Source organism: Psittacula echo, assembly GCF_963264785.1.
Source record: "Psittacula echo genome assembly, chromosome: 1".
Taxonomy (NCBI): domain Eukaryota; kingdom Metazoa; phylum Chordata; class Aves; order Psittaciformes; family Psittacidae; genus Psittacula; species Psittacula echo.
The window spans coordinates 167,557,139-167,573,960 of NC_137735.1; the positions used below are offsets into that span (position 1 = coordinate 167,557,139).

At 53.4% G+C, this 16,822-nt stretch overlaps 1 protein-coding gene across 1 annotated transcript in view; it reads left to right on the forward strand.

Moving 5' to 3' along the window:
- Positions 1–16,822, forward strand: part of SHANK3 (SH3 and multiple ankyrin repeat domains 3) — a gene marked incomplete at both ends in the record, with an annotated part of 299,554 nt that overhangs the window by 115,248 nt on the left and 167,484 nt on the right. The window contains one exon of the mRNA XM_080626849.1: positions 5,734–5,921. Within this exon, the coding sequence (XP_080482975.1) occupies positions 5,734–5,921 (188 nt within the window). The remainder of the gene's footprint in view (positions 1–5,733; positions 5,922–16,822) is intronic.

The window sequence follows — 16,822 nt, forward strand, 5'->3', positions numbered from 1 at the left end:
GTGCTGAGGCGCTGGCCCAGGGTGCCCAGAGAAGCTGTGGCTGCCCCATCCCTGGCAGTGTTCAAGGGCAGGTTGGACACAGGGGCTTGGAGCAAGCTGCTCTAGTGGAAGGTGTCCCTGCCCCATGGCAGAGGTTGGAACTGGATGAGCTTTAAGGTCCCTTCAACCAAATCCATTCTATGATTCTATGATGCTATGCTTGAGCAGGGAGTTGGACCGGATGCCTCCGAGGTCCCTGCCAGCCACAACCATTCTGTTTGATTCCATGAATGAGGGGAAGTTTTAGAAGTGCTGAAGCTTCTATTTTCTTGCTGGAGCTGAAATCGTTTCTATCAAGCCCAGTCTATTTCTGTAGCTGTCAGCCACGCTTGTAGTAACAATTTGAAACTCCAGAACAGCAAAACCATCTCTTCCAAAGGACACATAGTAAGTGCCACTGGAGATGCTGTCTTTGGTTGCCAGTCAAATTCCATCTAATGGTACCAGTTTGTAAGGACCTGATGGACTCTGCAATGCTGCTGTGTGACAGCAGAGCCTCTCTTATCCAAACACTGAAGAGTGCAATGCACAAAGGGCATTGCTGTGGCTCTCACTACTGGGCAAAGCTGGAAGACCCATGGCAGGGCATGTGTTGTCTCACCAAGCTTTGGGTATGGATGTCTCCAGAACGGTTCCTAGAGAGGAATCCGCTCCAGGTATCCCATGGGCATAGAGCTGTGTCTGTGAGAGCACATAAATGTTCTCAGAGCAAGAGGAGTAGTTTACAAATCCTTCCTTCCATGGCTGATGTGAAAGGCAACTCCAGCACCAGAGGCATCTCACAAAACCACTCAAAAAGCAGCAGCACAGTTCTGGGATTGGTGCCTTGTGGACAAGAACCATTTAGCAGTCAGAGTTCCTAGGAGGGGTTGGCAGGTTAACTGCAGAGCTACCAAATCCACTTCATTCCTGAAGGGCTCAGTTTTGAGCACAGTAGGTAATTCCCCCATGCAAAAACCTTTCTGTATCTCAAAGCAACAAAAAGTGTGATATTGAGCTCTCAGGGGGAAGGAAATCAGGATGTGAAACGCTCCTTCATGAGAATGTGCGAGATGCTGTGGGACGTTCACTGCTTCCAGAGAGCCTCAGAAACACGGCAAGGCAAAGCTGGGTTATTCCCACTGCCTTGTGGGCTTGGACCTGTCACATCCCCATGTCCTGCCCTCACAACCCGTGCTGCAGCACCCAGGGATCATCAGCTGTGCTCTCTGAACACCTTCACTTCATCCCATGGGTGCCCTGCTGGGATAGCACTAAGCAGGAATTCCCTATAGAAGGAGGAGAAGAGGTTGTTTACACCTAAACTGAGAATCCTTCGGCCAGAACTCACCTGACACAAAGGGATTCTCTTTTGATCAGCCCCTTGAGGGCACAGAAATTAAAGCTACCATCCTGGTTGCTCTGGGACTGCTTCATGCATCTGAAGTAATTGTGGGGACTGTTATGGTCTGTTAATTCACTTGCAGTGATTTGAACCTTCTGCCCATGGAAGGGAAGTTCGTCTTCCTCACAAATGGCTGTGGCTTGTTGAGGGGATTAATATTGAATGTCCCATCCCTGGCAGGCATCAAGGCCAGGTTAAACAGGGCTTGGAGCAACTCGGTCTAGTGGAAAGTGTCCCTGCCCATGGCAGGGGGTTAGAGCTGGGTGAGCTTGGATTGGTCCCTTCCAACCCAAACCATTCCATGATTCTATGATGATTCTATGATTATGGTAAGCGTCTGCTCTGGTAAGGAAATTCTTCTGTACTGGGACCAACACTGTTTCTGATGGAGTCACCCTGTCAGATTGCCAGGTCTCCATCACTCTCTACAGGCAATATCGAGTCTGGAAGCTTCCAGGGGCTAAAATACCACTAAAGTATGAGATGTGAAGTCAAACATCAAATCCATCTCAAATAGTTATTTTCGGCAGGCAGGGCAAGAGTGAGAACCCAGGAATTTCAGAGAAAGGCGTGCATCAGGTTTCCATATCGCACATGGGCTCACAGCAGTGTTTCTGGAGCACTCATTTATCTGGAGGAGAACCAGACCTGGACTCGGAGCAGCCCCTCTGCTGCCATGTGCCAGCAGCTCGGGCTCCTCCTGGCTTCGGGTGAAGCATTCAGAGAAATCTGATTTCAGCTCACCAGCTTCCAGGGCATGTTGCTGGCCACAGAGGCAGCAGGAAACACTGGGAGGACGAGTCCTGCATCTGCTATTGAGACTTGCCAATCACATGTGTCCCTCTGCAGTAGAACAATACCTGCGGCTGGGTTGATGTCCCAGTGTCACTCTGTGGTCACTTGGTGGACTCTGATGTGCAGATTGGATGATGAGTGTCAAGTAAACCCCCACCACAAAGAGAAGCCCTGTGGGCAGCAGGGGCAGGAGCTCTGTATGAAGGGACAAAGGGCTGCTCACAGTGACCATGTTTCACTTGAGCTGCATCTGCTTGGCACCCCTGGTGGACTGGTCCCCTCTGGTACCCATGTCTTGGCCATGGCATCCATCCTGTGTGGCTCAGAGAGAAGGAGGAGGAGGTGCACATCATGTGTGGCCAGATCATGGTTAAACACTGGGGACGTGAGAAGCTCCTTGGCTGGTCCAACAAACACTGCCGTGGTTGTGTTTGGTTTATTCAGGATCTACACGGTGCCCTGGCTGCGGTTCAGGAATAAGTTACGGATCCAGCAGTCAGCAGCACAGCTTCGCTGGGTGAGGAACAGGAGGAAACACACTCCCTGCGGCCTCAAGATGCCTTGTGCCATGGGGTGATAAAGTGGGTGAAGAAACACATTGTCAGTTTGTGGGCAAATACACCAAGAGCTGCTCCGCTCTGGCCTGCTGGAAAAACAACCCGAGCCATGCAATTCTCCTCGCATTTTCCAGTTGGGAATACAGATAGAAATGTTCCCAGAGTAGAGGCTGGATCTGGAGCAGCTGCAAGGCTGACACAGGTCTCTATCAAACAGGCATTAACATGAAATATGATTAAACTAATTAACATCCTTTAATTGAAATGGAGCCAAAACAGCCCAGACCAAACTGGTGGTGTTCTTTGAAGTGGTTGCAGAACCTGCTCTAAATATACCTGTGATCTAATGGATGGAGGCTTCTGAGACATCCTGACTTAATAACTCCTTAACGGTTAGAAAATGAGTGTGCTACAAAATCAATATGGCAAAGAGGGATTGGCTTGGGAGGCACAGGATTGATGCTTCCCTGGCACAACTGCTGAGGAGGAGCTTTGGGCTCTTGTGATCCTTGTGGCACTTGTGCAGGGCCCAGCTTCTGGTGCAGCTCCAGTATTTGCCAAAGTCATGTGGAAAATGGTGCAAGGTTGTTGCTGAGAAAATGCATGAGCGACAGTGCATGAAAGTGCTGCAGTGCTGCTGAGGGTGCTGGGGTGCAGTGCTGGAGCTGTGTGTTGGTGGTTTGAGACCAGCACTGGTGCTGCTGCAGGGGGATGGTCATGTAGGCAGGAGATTGGAGAAGTGGGATGACTGGTGAGGGATCCCACTTGCCAACATGAAGGTCTGTGTGAGCACCCATAACTGTCAGTGGAGCTGGAGGGGGTTGATGGCCCCAGTGCTGCAGTGATCTCACTTTGCATCAGTCAGTGTTGCCACTACACATTAGCCAGTGACCCACCATGCACAGGCCAGTGATCCCAATGTGCATCAGCCAGTGTTCTCACCATGCACAGTGACGCACCGTGCACTGGCCAGTGATCCCACTGTGCACTGGCCAGTGATCCCACCATGCACTGGCTAGTGATCCCAATGTGCATCAGCCAGTGATCCCACCGTGTGCTAACCAGTGATCCCACTGTGCCCCAGCAGCCCAGCTGCCCCACTGCAGCAATCCCACCATGCACTGGCAGCCCTGTGCCTGTGTACCCACATCCATGCACTGCCAGAAGTGGGAGCACTGGCGCTATGGCCGAGCGTCCTCAGTCCAGCTTGCAAAGTGCAGGGAGCAGTCATACAGGGGTGCAGGGAGCAGGATGCAAGGAGCAGGGTGCAGAGCACAAGGTGCATAGTGCAGGGTACAGGGAACAGGATGCAAGGAGCAGGGTGTATGGTGCAGGATGCAGGGAGCAGCGTGTCTGGTGCATGGCTGCAGCCTGGCCAGGCGCGCTGCAGCGAGCAGGCACTCAGCTCTGCAATACCTACGTCTTCTGCGAGCTTCTCGTGGCTGTTTCTGACAACAGAAAGGGCCTTTTGGAGATCTGAGCTGGTGTTCAGCCATCTCCGCACTGCCTAAAAGCGGTACTGGAGTGACATTTAGAAGCAGTGTAAGGGAAGGGCAGCTATTTATTCCTGATGAGGTTTTTTCCCTTCGGGGACCGGGAGCGTAGCGCAGGGCTGGAGCAGCAGGCGATGGATCGGCTGGGGCTGGCCGCATCCCGGTGCATATTCCCAGTGTGACGGGTGCCTTCGGCAGAAGGCTGCCGAGGCTTGTGCCCGGGGGCTGGGGGGATCGCCGAGGTTGTTCGAGCATCCTGCTCATCCCAGGCGGGGAGCCGCTTGTTTCGGCGCCGGGTTCCGTTCCCTGTTCTCCGCTGGTGTCCGAGTCCGCGGACAGCGCTGCTCCGTTACGGAGGTGTCGCCCCTGGGGGAAGCTCAGGCTGTCTGTCCCAGGCCGTGGGGCACCATCCCTGTTCCTTGTTCTGTGGGGAGCCAGGCGCCCTTTTGGCTCACAGCCATTTCTGGGGTGCTCTTCCCGACGCAGCAGCCGTTCCGCCCTATCTGCACCTCTCCCGGCAGCCCCTCCAGCTGCAGGAGGAGACCCCACAGCTCTGGCAGGCTGGGAGGGCAGCCCCACGGGGCTCTGGAAGTATAGCCCCATGTACCGGGGGACGTGGAGGCTGTGAGGTGGGGATGTATGAACCCAACGGAGGCTGCGAGTGTGCAACAGGGCGGCTGCAGCTGTGGGGCAAGGAAGATGCAAGGATGGAGCTGGGGGAGGCTGCAGCACAGAACAGGGCGCTGCAGAGGGGCGGTGACGGGGGCCGGGTCCCTGACAGTGATGCTGCGGCCATCCCGAACCCCCCGATATGGGGGTCTGCGGTGCGGGCGCTGGGGGGACCCCGGCCCCGGTATTGCCTCAGTGCAGCGGCCGCTGCTGTGCCCCCGCCCGGGAGCTGGGCACCCCCCCCGCTGCTCCCCCTTGAGCCACCCCTCCCGAGCCTCCGCCCGCCGGTGTTCCCCCCCAGTTCCCCCGGCCCGGGCAGCGCCGGTGCCGCCAGGGGGCGTGTCTGTGCGCGGCCCCGAAGCCCCGGCAGCGCCGGGTCGGGGCGGCGGCGGCGGGAGGTGCCGGGGGGCGGTGGCGGCGCCGTCCCCGCCCGCAGGGGGAGGAGCTGCCGCCGGTGGCACCTGCCCCGGGCCATGGTGCGCGCGGCAGCGGCGCGGCGCCGGAGGGAGCGGAGCGCCGCGCGGGGCGGGCGGCGCCGCGCCATGGAGCCGGCGGCGGGCGGCGGCCCCCCCGCAGCCGGTGCCCCCCCAGCCGGTGCCCCCCCAGCCGCAGCCGGTGCCCGCGCCCGGGCGGCGCCGCGGCGGCCGGGGCTGCGCTGAGCCCCCCGCGGCCGCGCCGGGCACCCCCCCCCCCCTTCCCTGCCCCGGCCCCCCGCCATGGCGCAGCCCGCGGGCCGCGGCGGGCCGAGCCGCGAGCTGCCGGGCATCAGCACAGTAACATACGTCTTCGTTTACAGCCCCGGCGGCCCGGCGGGGCCCCCCGGCCCCGGCACCGAGCCCGCGCCGCACGCCGCGCCCGCCCCGCTGCGCGGGCCCAAGCGGAAGCTGTACAGCGCCGTGCCCGGCCGCAAGTTCATCGTGGTGAAGAGCTACGCGCCGCAGGGTGAGGGCGAGATTCAGCTCAACCGGGGCGAAGCCGTCAGGGGTGAGTACGGGCGGGCGGCGGCTGGCGGTGACCGGGACGGGGGAGGACGGGGATCGCAGCCAGCAGCGGGGATCCAGCCCTGGGATTCCGCTCCAGACACGGGCTGGGCACCGGCAGCACCTGTCCTGTCTGGGGCTTCAGGACCCAGCTGTGGGGTCCCTGGACACCTCCAGTCCCAGGTCCCTTGGTCAGACGGTAGGGGCACAGGGCAACCGGCCATAGGCCAGCCCTTGGTGCAGGTCCCTCAGTCAGGCCCTGGGGTGCTGACTGGGCTATGGGATACTGATCAGGCCCCACAGGTGGCTCCTTGCTGTGGCCCGGAGATTCTGGTCCTGCAGCCAGGCCCTGGGGTGTCAGTCCTGCCCTCTGGCACGTGGTTATGGTGGCTGCACTCTGCTGGCACCTCCGGGAGAAGCTGGCGCCTCTCTGAACCCTCCTCCCCAGCCCGTGGTTGATGGTGTTCCCTGCGAGTTGCTCCTGCCTTGCGCGGTACCTGGGCCACCAGCAAGGCTTCCAGTTGCAAGCCCAGCTCTTGCTGGATGTGGGCTGAGCAGGAAGGTGGGCAAGGGAGCGCTTCTTCAACAAACCTCCCAACCACACGCGCTAGGAGCCAGGGTGATGCAGAGCTCACGGAGAGATGAGAGGCTTAGAGGAATAATGGCATTGCTCGTTATGTTGGGCAGGCTTCCCGAAAGACATGTAAACCCTGCGGTAGGTTGTAAGTCAGCTCCCAGCAGGCAGGGATAAGAAAAGGCTTGCTCTGCACGCGGGCTAATTCCATAGTTTTTCACAGAAAGTTGAAGGATCTTCTTTTCATCTTCCTGCCTCCGCTTTTTGCTGATGCCTCGTACAATGCAGGCTGGAGCAGTTGCTGATCTGACTGGTTGCATTAGCTGGAATGTGGATCTGAGCTTGGGAGTGGGAGATGGGGCTTGCTGTGCCATGCTCTGAATTGCTGCTTCAGAAGAACCTTGGAGCTCCAAGTCCTGCACTGTGAATGCTGAAAACCTCCCCTTGGAGGTGACAGCCTCGCAGACCTGCTGTTGTCCTCCTAATGCGGTAGTATCCCCTGAGTGGAGGAGGAGGGAGATGTGAAGTGCTGTGACTTGGCTGATGGCGAGTTTTTCTGCACGAGTTAGTTGGAGGTAACAAGTGTTTGATGTGTGGAGCTATGTGTTGAGTGACTGTGGAATATCCAGGAGGCTCAAGGAATCAACAGATGGATGCAGCTTTGGTCAAAAGTGCTTTTCCCAGCTCTCGTTGTCACCCAGTGTTTTCCATCACACCCTGCTGTGTCTCCTCACACTCTTGCAATAAGCATTGGTCCTGATGCCAGTCCTTAGTCATTGCAACAGAATCCTCAGTTCACATATTCACCTGCACTTGTTTGCATATCTTCTTCATGTGCTCTCCAGAGAGAAAGCAAGTGGTGGGAAGCTTTGTGGGGAGGAAGCGTGGATCAGGATGGGCAACAGCTCCTTGGGGCTGGAGGTGCTCTCAGCAGCTTCCTTACGTGTGGCTGAGAAGGCTTGGCAGGAGTTAAAAGAGAATCCCTTGAGCAAGATCTCTCCAGGCCATGCAGACAGGCAGTGCTCAGCTATTTACTGCTTGGAGATGCTGATTAATTTCTGTGGAGATGGGGATATGGCAGTTCCTGGGTAAGGTGCCCTTGTGCTATAGACGGGCACAATGATGGGGATGAATGGAAACCAGTCTGAGTGGAGCTGATGCGCTGGTGCTTTGTCATGTTTGGTGGAGTCGTGACTCCTTTGGAAACAGGGTGATCTCAGTTGGTGGCAAGAACTTGCGCCCACCTGGCTTTTGAGAAATAGAAGCTGGTGCAAATGAAGGTCCCTGACTGAGCTGGCGCTGGACCCCTGAGCTAATGGAAATGCTCACAGATGAGCAGCAAAAGTGAGAGGTGCTGGGGGAGTGTGTTTTGGCTGTGGGCAGTTGTTTTGTCAGCATGGGGACTTGAAATGAGGGTTCTGCAAAGGGTGTTCCAGCTCTGTGGAGACTGCCTGAGCTGCCCGGGAATCTGCGTGCTTGGGGTGGAGGGTCCTGGAAGGAGAGGGTGGCAGTGGAGGAAGTGTTGAAGTGTGGTGGGTATGAGCAGCAGAGCTGCTTAGGGAAGGGTAGGAGACAATTTGGGGAGTGTTGTCAAAGAACTGCTGGAGGCTGTTGCCTTGTGAGAGGAGCTGCCATGTGGGGAGATGTGCCAGGGCGAGAGCCCTGCAAGGAGGAGCTCTGAGAGTGCGATGCTGAGGGAGAAACCTGTCCGGAGATGCAGATCTGAGTGTCCACAGACAGGAGTGTGCTGTGGAAGGGACCCCCACAGGGAGGGCAGCGCTGGGCAGGCACAGGCTGGGACAGGGGATGGCTGGTGTGGAAGCTGTGATAGGGCCCATGTCTCATCTTCAGTTGTGTTAGTGAGGGACTTGACAGCCCTCCCTTCAGTGCAGTGCGGCTCACTGATCTCAGATGGCTGGGGCTGCACTCACTGATCTCAGATGGCTGGGGCTGCATGCCCACTTATTTTAGAGGGCTGGGGCTGCACTTGCTGATTTCAGATGGCTGGGGTTCTGAGCAGGGACTGTCAGCGGATAATGGCAAAACATCTGACAGCTTTTATCTTGGGAATTGCAGAGAAGATGGAGAAGAGTTTGAGCTGGTGCAGCATGAGCTCTGTACTGTGTGTGTAAGCCATGCAAGGGTTTGAGTGTGGCCCTGGTTCAAGTGTGACTGTGTTACAAAGCAAATGCTGCTTGTTGGTGTGGTGTGTTGAGAGAAAGCTGGGGATCCTTGAACATTCACCCAGGGTGATGTTCAGAGGTGATGTTCCTTGTTGACAGCAATGGGCTTCTGCTGAACGCTGGTGTTCAGCAATGTTTGTGTACTGGCCTTGGTGAAGCGGGAGATACGCTGAACCTTGTGTCAGGGCTTTCCTGTAGAAATTGATTTGCTTTCAAGAGCACAGGGAAAGTTAAAGGTGTCTCCCTTTACTACACTGTCACTGTCCTGGTAGCTATTGGATGACAACAGGCAATAATCAATATAGGTATTTTGTTTGTGAGATAGCTAAAGAATTCAAGCAGAGGAGAGTCTGTCCTTGATCTGCTTGTTACTGATAATGAGAAAAGAAATGAGATGTGAGCGCCCCAAGCAAAGGGAGAACCAGTAGTCACCAGCACTGGAATCACAAGGTCACAGGGACAAATGGTTCATAGGCAGGGCATGATGAGAACTGAATCTCCAGCCTGGAAACCAGGGAGAAATTGGAAGTGCTTTGAGCATGATGGTTTTTGAGTCTTATTTCTTTGCACTTTGTGATTAGGAGGAGTTATTCTGGAGCAACTGTTACCATGTGCATCCGACAGGAGGTTTTCCTCTCCAGTGTGGCTCCTTATTGACATTCTGTGCTGCAGTATCGAAGCCAACCCTCTGTGAAATAAAAGACAAACTGAATTTCTTTGGCTGTGGTTATGGTTTTGTTGAATTATTATTGTAGCAGATCTCAGCTGCGCCGGAGGTTGTTCAGATGGAGGGGATTATTTTACTTGTGAGTAAAGTTGTTATTGCACAGAGGATACAGCTTTTGTTGGTGGAAGGGTTTTGCAGTTTCTCTTTGATGAGCAGCCACCTCGTTTCCTCTGGATTCCTTTATCCAGCGGCTCACACACTGTGGGATGTGGCTGTGGGATCCTGCAGGAAGGCAGCTGTTCCTTTGGTTGGATGCAGGTGGTTAGACATGGAGCCGTTGATAACTTGGAAGGTTAAGGCAAAGCTTTAAACTTCACCATCAAACTCTCTGTGCCCACGGTGATCTGGAGCAAAGGGATGACAAGCAGCTACCTCCTCACCAGGCTGCTACTCCTGTGTTATTCCTATTCCCAGTGTTGGAAGAACAGGGATGGAGGGAGTCTCGTGATCACTGTTGAGTCCTTGGCTCTGCACGGCTTTACCATCATCTGTAAACTGGTCACACTTCACCTGTAAAACCACTGAAGCTCTCCTCCTGCTGTGGTGGTGGGGAGGGTGCTCTAGAACCTTCCAGGCTCCAGGCTTCATCTCTCTGCCTTCTGAAATCAGTGTTTGTGGCTGGTGTAATTGTCTTATGCTGTGTCTTTAGACTCCACAGGCTGCTGTGGCCTGGCTGTGAGGCATGGGAGGTGCTGAGACAAGGTCCTCCTTTGGAGAAAGGAGACTGCTTTTCTTTTCCCTAGCAAGTGATGTGGCTCAGTCACGAGTGTGAGTCCTTCCTGCTGGCCTTGTTGTAGTGACCCACTGAGCAGGGGACCAGGCTTCACTGAGTGTTGGGAGCAGTATCTACCTGATGCTGCAGAGCATCTCCTGATGCTTGTCTCCATGGTCTCCTCGGCTCATCCACCCTGTGCTGTGGATGCTAACTCCAGAGCGTTCTCTGCAGCAGCAGTCATAGAATCATAGAATGGTTTGGGCTGGGAAGGACCTTAAAGCCCATCCAGTTCCTACCGCTGCCACAGGCAGGGACACCTTCCACTAGAGCAGCTTGCTCCAAGCCCCTGTGTCCAACCTGGCCTTGAACACTGCCAGGGATGGGGCAGCCACAGCTTCTCTGGGCACCCTGTGCCAGCGCCTCAGCACCCTCACAGGGAAGAGCTTCTGCGTTAGATCTAACCTGAACTTCCCCTCTTTCAGTTTGAACCCATCACCCGTTGTCCTATCGCTACAGTCATTGAGAGCCTATTGCTCTCTGAGCTGTGGTGCTTCGCTCTCCGTTCTCTTGTAGCCCTTGGTCACTGAGTTCATGTTTCCCATCTGAGGAACTCTTCAGCTCTTTGGGGACTGAAATGCATTCAAATACTGTTCTTGACCACAGCATGGTGAGCGTGCTGAGAGCTGGACTATGGAAGTGGATGGATGCTGCTCCAGTTCTCTGCAGCCCCAAGTTCCTTGGAAGCTATTAGGCACAAGTGTGGATCATACTAGGCCTTTGGAGAACAGGAGCTGTTGCCTCTCAGGATGTGCTGGAGGGAAGTGATAGCACAGAGCTGTGCAGAGCTGGCCTCATTGCTGCGGTGTGTTCCCATGCCATGGCTTTACCAAAGGTGGCAGCCTTGGGCATGTGTCCTGCAGTGACTTGAACAACACCTCATGTGGGAACTGAGCCCAAGGCATCCTAATGGAGTGACCGAGGTGGTTGGCTGTTTGGGAGTGGGGGAGCTGTGCTTCTGTGCTGTTGGTTCTGTGCAGTCATAGAATCATAGAATAGTTAGGGTTGGAAAGGACCTTGAGATCATCTAGTTCCAACCGCCCTGCCATGGGCAGGGACACCCCACACTAAACCATGTCACCCAAGGCCTCATCCAACCTGGCCTTGAACACCGCCAAGGATGGAGCATTCACAACCTCCCTGGACAGTCCATTCCAGTGCCTCACCACCCTCTCAGTAAAGAATTTCTTCCTTATATCCAACCTAAACTTCCCCTGTTTAAGTTTGAACCCGTTACCCCTTGTCCTGTCACTACAGTCCCTGATGAATAGTCCCTCCCCAGCATCCTTGTAGGCCCCCTTCAGATACTGGAAGGCTGCTCTGAGGTCTCCACGCAGCCTTCTCTTCTCCAGGCTGAACAGCCCCAACTTTCTCAGCCTGTCTCCATACAGGAGGTGCTCCAGTCCCCTGATCATCCTCGTGGCCCTCCTCTGGACTTGTTCCAACAGTTCCATGTCCTTTTTATGTTGAGGACACCAGAACTGCACACAATGCTCCAAGTGAGGTCTCACGAGAGCAGAGTAGAGGGGCAGGATCACCTCCTTTGACCTGCTGGTCACGCTCCTCTTGATGCAGCCCAGGATATGGTTGCTTTCTGGGCTGCGAGCGCACACTGCAGCCGGCTCATGTTCATTTTCTCATCAACCAACACCCCCAAGTCCTTCTCTGCAGGGCTGCTCTGAATCTCTTCTCTGCCCAACCTGTAGCTGTGCCTGGGATTGCTCCAACCCAGGTGTAGGACCTTGCACTTGGCATGGTTAAACTTCATAAGGTTGGCATCAGCCCACCTCACAAGCGTGTCGAGGTCCCTCTGGATGGCATCCCTTCCCTCCAGCGTATCAACCGAACCACACAGCTTGGTGTCATCGGCAAACTTGCTGAGGGCGCACTCAATCCCACTGTCCATGTCACCGACAAAGATGTTGAACAAGACCGGTCCCAACACTGACCCCTGAGGTACACCACCTGTTACTGGTCTCGAACTGGACACTGAGCCGTTGACCACAACTCTTTGCGTGCGGCCATCCAGCCAGTTCTTTATCCACCGAGTGGTCCACCCATCAAATTGATGTCTCTTCAATTTAGTGACAAAGATGTCGTGTGGGACAGCGTCGAACGCTTTGCACAAGTCCAGGTAGATGACGTCAACTGCTCTGCCCCTGTCCATCAGTTCTGTAGCCCCATCATAGAAGGCCACCAAATTGGTCAGGCAGGATTTCCCCTTAGTGAAGCCATGCTGGCTGTCACCAGCCACCTCCTTGTTTTTCATGTGCCTTAGCATGCCTGCCAGGAGAATCTGCTCCAAGAGTTTGCCAGGCACAGAGGTGAGACTGACTGGTCTGTAATTCCCAGGTCATCCATTTTCCCCTTCTTGAACATGGGGGTTATATTTCCCTTTTTCCAGTCATTGAGAACTTCACCTGACTGCCATGATTTTTCAAATATGATGGACAGTGGCTTAGCAACTTCATTCACCAGCTCCTTCAGGACCCGCGGGGATGTTGTCAGGTCCCATGGACTTGTGTACATTTAGATTTTTAAGATGGTCTCGAACCAGATCCTCTCCTACAGTGGGCCTAGGGTCTTCATTCTCACAGTCCCTGCGTTCGCCTTCCAAGACTGGGGTGGTGTGGTCAGAGACTTTGCCAGTGAAGACCGAGGCAAAGAAGTCATTAAGAACCTCAGCCTTCTCCAAATCCTGGGTAGCCAGTTCTCCTGATAGCTTCCGAAGGGGGCCAACGTTGTTCCTAGTCTGTCTTTTACTCGCTACGTACCTATAGAATCCCTTCCTGTTATCTTTCACATCCCTAGCCAAGTTCAATTCTAACTGGGCCTTAGCCTTCCTCACCTGGTCCCTAGCTTCCTGGACAAGCACCCTGTTGGAAGTGAAAAGATGTTTTGGGAATGCTGAAAGGTTCTTGAGACATGGATAAATTATTTCCTCTTGTTGTTGGGCACTTTGTAAAATGAGTCATGGAAGAGCAAAAGGAGAAGAATTGCTCATGAAAGGCAAGAGAAAATGAACTGAATCAAACTCAAATGTCTCAGAGACGTGAAAAACATCATTGAGAAGAAGTTGGGTTTGTTGTTTGATATGTACAACTGTGTGGCCAAGCTTGTGATGACCTCGTGACAGGGAATGACCCTGTCCCTTTTTATGTCAGTGAGACGTGCAAGTAATGCTTATCCACCATAGGCTTGGGTAATTTCTCTGCTAGGTCTAAGCAAAGTTCTGGCCCTGTGTGGTAATGGTTGTTTAGGTAATGAGCTCACAGTGGGGCTCCTGGGAAGGGTACAGTAGAGTACTGCCCCACAGAAGAGCTGGTCCTCCAGAGAGCCCAGTGTTCCTTGTCTGGGTCCTGCCCCCCTTGGGAAGCTCCGTGGTCCCTGCTGTTCAACTGTTCTCCTGAGGCAGGTGGACACAAGCAGCTGTTGTTTCTCTTTGGTTTGTTCCATGCTCACTTTCGAGCCACTTGAACATTTTCAACTCAATTTGTTGAAACTGGGGGTTTCAAGAAGTTGCTTGAGACACGGCAGCTGAGGGAAGGAATGCAGCCAGACAAGGACCATGGAGCCCAGTGGTCCTGCCGCAGAGACTGTGCAGCTCTAGGACGACCATGGTGTGAACTCCATGAACAAGAGTTAGAGGGTGTCTGAGAATATTGCAGTGGGAAGAGGTGCTGGGACTGTCCATGGAACAGGTCATGTTGGGCTGAGGAGATGCTGTGGATGCACAGGGAGCTGTGGATGGGGGGTGATGGGGTTTGTAGGACCTGGACTTCCAAACTCTGGCTCCACACGGGCTGCAGAGCAGTGGACTCAGTTGTATCTTGCCTCATGCGTCTCCGGCTGTTCTTGTTTTCATAGAATTGTTTGGGTTGAAGGGGACCTTTAAAGGTGACGTAGGCCAACCCCCATGCAATGAGCAGGGGCATCTTCAGCTCGGCCAGGTTGCTCAAGGCCCCGTTCAGCCTCGCCTTGAGTGTCTTCAGGGATGGGGCATCTGCCACCTCTCTGGCAACCTGTGCCCCTGTCTCACTACCCTGTGTTTTCTGTTTAAAGATCTGACCTCTTTCTGCTCCCTGCTGTGCTCCTGATGCCGGTCGTGTCATAAGACAGCTATAATTATGACTGATGTAGAAGAGTATCTCATCTGGCTGGTTTCTAAATATGTTACTCTTCAGATTAAGTGTTCTCTTGTTCAAATGCTCTCTTTGGTTTCCCTTCTAAATCCGCTCACCTCTATATGCCTGTTTTGTATGTGCTTACATCCACATTGCTGTGCCATTGCTGTGCCCTCTTCTTTACATCTATCCCTGCACTTAATGTTTTTATACCTCAGATCAACCTTCTGCTCTTCCCTAACCCAGTTTGGTCTCTGTTCCAAATAAATAGGTCTTTGATTGCAATCTTGGGCAGTGTCCAGGTGGATCTTTCATCGCTTTGGTTAAGTGATTTCAGATAAAGAGAACATAGAATTTATACACCCTCTTTACTTTTGTAAATCAGATAAAGTTTACAGAGTTTAGCAACATCAAGTGCACATCTTGAGCTGTGAGGAACTCTCCTTTCTCTCCTTTTGCTCATTTAGTTCCTTGTTAAATGCTGATAACAGCCCATGTAAGTCACAGGTGATGGTGACTGTACTTTGGTGTTTCCTCAGGGTGGCACAACTTGGGTTGCAGTTTGCATGGTTGTTCCAGGGCTATCCTGGGACTGAAGCCACCTGACTGTAGAGGAGGAGGCTGGAGAGCTGGGTTCTCTTGGGAAGTGGCTCCCCAGGGCTGTGTAGCACCAGCAGCTCCAGGGGCTGAGCTGGGTTCCTCTGAGATTGTGCAGGAGGCTAGTTCTTGGTAACTAGCACTGAGCTGGGTCCTGACACCTCGAATGTCACTCGCTGGTCGTGTGGTGGTTTGACCAGACCTGGAGCACAGGGAGGGGTGTGATTTTCAGAGGGAAGTGTTATTTAGAATCAGACTGGTTTGGTTTGAGTTGGAAGGGACCTTAAAGCTGCTCCAGTTCCAACCCCTGCCATGGGCAGGGGCACCTTCCACTAGAGCAGTTTTCTCCAAGCTCCATCCAGCCTGGCCTTGAACACTGCCAGGGATGGGGCATTTCACAGGCAGCCTCTTCCATTCAGAGCTGGCTGCAGTTCTGTGGTGGTTTTGAGTTGTGTCACCACAGCAACATAACTTAGAATGAAAGCAAGAAACCAGAAGCCTGGGTAGGAATACAAAGGTTCCAGCTCTGAGGACCTTGCTGATGAAAGGAGGTGATGAGAAGTCTGCTAGATACGTGTGTGCACTGGGACAGTCCCTTGCACCAGGGATGTGGCTGATGTTGCGGCTCTGAGTGCAAAAAATGGCCATCGGATCCCATGAGTCCATGAGATACGTTAGGACACTGGAGAGAAGGAAAAAGCAGTTTGTTAGAGACTTTCATGGCTTTCTGGAATGCTGTTTCGGTCTGGTATCAGTCAAGGTTTAAGAAGGTTGGGTGAGATCTCAAGAGGATAATGCAATGGGAAGAAGTGTCAAAATCTACTTTAGCATAAAGAAGGGATGGAGATTCCCTGAGGACACACAGAACAAGTAGTCTCTCTATGATTATTAAAGCTGCACCACTTGGCATTATAAACTCTATTTTTAGTAATCCCAAGCTATGGCTGGAAAAATTGGTCTGGCCTAAAATGTTCTGACTGTTTAAAGTTTAATTTTTGCCACAGATGAGGCTGCACGTTCAGCCCCTTTGTGCCATCCGTTGGGACAAGCGTGCCTGCTTTTGGGGAATGCTGCTGTGCCTGGGGCTCAGAGCAGGGAGCCCCCCTGGGACAGGCAATCCCAGCCCCTTTTGTGCAGGAGCAGGGAGTGTGTACACACCAATTGCATGAGCTTTGTCCTGGCATCAGGGGTTATTCTCCAGAGTGGTTGTGTTTGAATGCAGGATTGGCTACCAAGAGGTGTGGTGCGGCTGGAGGCTCCTTGGGTAATTGGTTGGATCAGGCTCCACTGGCTCTTTGAGCTTAAGCTTGAGTGGTTTTGGGATCATGAGCAGCAAAAGTTAACAAGAAGCTCTTGATCCTGTGTGTCCCTTTCTAGCTGTATTGCTGTGAATGAGTTTATTAGTGCTGCACTTCAGGGCTATGAGGGACTCGGAATCACTCCTGAAGCTTTTCCTTCATACCAGGGTCAAGAAATACTCCTTCTGTTCCTTCTTGTTTTGTCGACTGGGAAGGTCATTTTGAAAGTAATGGGAAGAAGCCAAGATGCATCTGGCTGCTAGAGCCTGGTATGAGAATTATACAGCCTCTTGAGACTGCTGTCTGTCATAAGTCCTGCTTTCTGCTGTGCTAAATTTCTTTACTTGAGGTTAGGACAGAATTTTTCCACTGAGATCTTAATGTGTTGCAGGTCAACAGCATGGTTTCTGGATTGTTGGAGCTACTAAAAATGTCCTGCTAAGACCAAATAACCCTTCTGGAAATCAGGGAGTCATTGGTAAGAAATCCTCCACATAGGAATTTGGAGCAACAAAATTCATGGCACAAAGGAAGGATTTAGGGGTGATGTCAGGTGGAACAGTATAGAATCATAGAATCATAGAATAGTTAGGGTTGGAAAGGACCTCAAGATCATCTAGTTCCAACCCC